Here is a 1,638-nt window from a genome sequence, read left to right as displayed (position 1 = left end):
CTCGTTAAAAACAATAGTTTGTCATGATTTTTCTAATTTGAGTTGCACTCTTTCATCTAAACAGGAGCTATTATGGCAATTCAATAGAAAATTTTTTCGTTTTATAAGAGAAAGACTGATGACAAAACGAACAACATAAATCAAGATAATGAACGTGCCAAAGCTTCAACAAGTGATCCCGAACCACATCGAAATCAACCAGAGATCCATTTTACTGAACCACTCGAGCCGAACATCAGGGCGACAGATCTTAATTTTTTGGAAAGAGATCCTGGGAAGAGAAAGCACATGTGGGAGTACCACGTTAATGATAGGGAATTAATTAGAAGGAAGTATTTGGAAATGGGTCCCTATCAAAAATTCATTTGGAAGAGTACCCTTCTTAAGTTGGGCGATACACGTTGGGGTTCTCATTTTAATTATGTTTGTAACTTGATTAGGATGTTTAATGCTACTCGTGAAGTCTTGAGAGTATAATTGAAGATGGATCTTACTCTTCTCAACTTGGTGATGCTAATTCGGCTTACATGTATCTCAAATCGTTTGAGTTTATATTTATTCTTCACTTTGGTGAAAGAAATAATGGGAAGAACTGATATTCTTTCTCAAGCTCTACAGAAGAAAAGTCAAGATATTGTTAATGCTATTAAGTTAGTTTCCGCAACAAAGAAAAGTCTCATTGATTTTAGAAATGATGGTTGGGATTCATTATTTGTATTATTTGAGAAAGTAAAGTTGTTTTCAAAGAAACACCAAATAGATATACCCGATATGAATTCTCTTTATAAGTCAACCCGTTATCTTCCTCGTCGACAAGATAACCAGATTACTATTGAGCACCATTATCATACCGATCTATTTATTGGCACCGTGGACAAGCAATTGCAAGAGCTCGACAACAAATTCAATGAGCATGACATGGACTTATTAACTCTCGGATCTTCTTTGCTTCTCAAAAAAGATAATGAAATGCTTGATATTGATAATATTTGCCTCCTTGTTGAGAAATATTATCCTGCAAATTTCACGGAACAAGAGATGGACCAGTTGAGATATCAGTTTGAGTTTTTTATAATTGAGATGCCAAATAACCCAAAGCTTAAAGCTATTCCTAGTATCGCACGACTATGCACCAATTTTGTGGAAACTAACAAACTACAGTTGTATTATTTGGCTGATCGATTGATCAGACTCATATTGACACTTCCAGTTTCAACAACGACGACCGAAAGGGGATTTTCAGCAAAGAAAATATTTAAGAATCGACTCCGAAACAAGATGTCTGATGATTTTCTTGCATCTAACTTGGTGATGTACATTGAAAAATAAAACTCGGAAACATTTGACTCACAATCTGTCATAAATGACTTTAAAGACATCAAAGGTCGTCGGGCCAAATTGTAATTTTATATTGCTTTAGTGACTATGGTTTTCCTTATTTCATCTACATGTGGGAACTCGTTCTATGTATAAATCATTAAAAAAAAAATTGGCCCTTCTAGTAATTTCGTTCAAGATCCGCCACTGTCCGTATCGCTAACCTTACATCTAACACTTAAACACTAAGTCTAGCATATTAATCACATAATATATATATATATATATATATATATATATATAACATCCCGCATTTTTCTG

At 34.2% G+C, this 1,638-nt stretch overlaps 1 protein-coding gene across 1 annotated transcript; it reads left to right on the top strand.

Moving 5' to 3' along the window:
• Positions 1 to 582: 582 nt before the first annotated feature.
• LOC139901228 (uncharacterized) lies at positions 583 to 1,329 on the top strand. Its single transcript, XM_071883961.1, has one exon. The coding sequence runs from the start codon at positions 583 to 585 to the stop codon at positions 1,327 to 1,329; it is 747 nt and encodes a 248-aa protein (XP_071740062.1).
• The last annotated feature ends 309 nt before the right edge of the window (positions 1,330 to 1,638 follow it).

Source organism: Rutidosis leptorrhynchoides, chromosome 1, assembly GCF_046630445.1.
Source record: "Rutidosis leptorrhynchoides isolate AG116_Rl617_1_P2 chromosome 1, CSIRO_AGI_Rlap_v1, whole genome shotgun sequence".
Lineage (NCBI taxonomy): Eukaryota > Viridiplantae > Streptophyta > Magnoliopsida > Asterales > Asteraceae > Rutidosis > Rutidosis leptorrhynchoides.
This window is presented reverse-complemented; position numbering and strand designations above follow the sequence as displayed.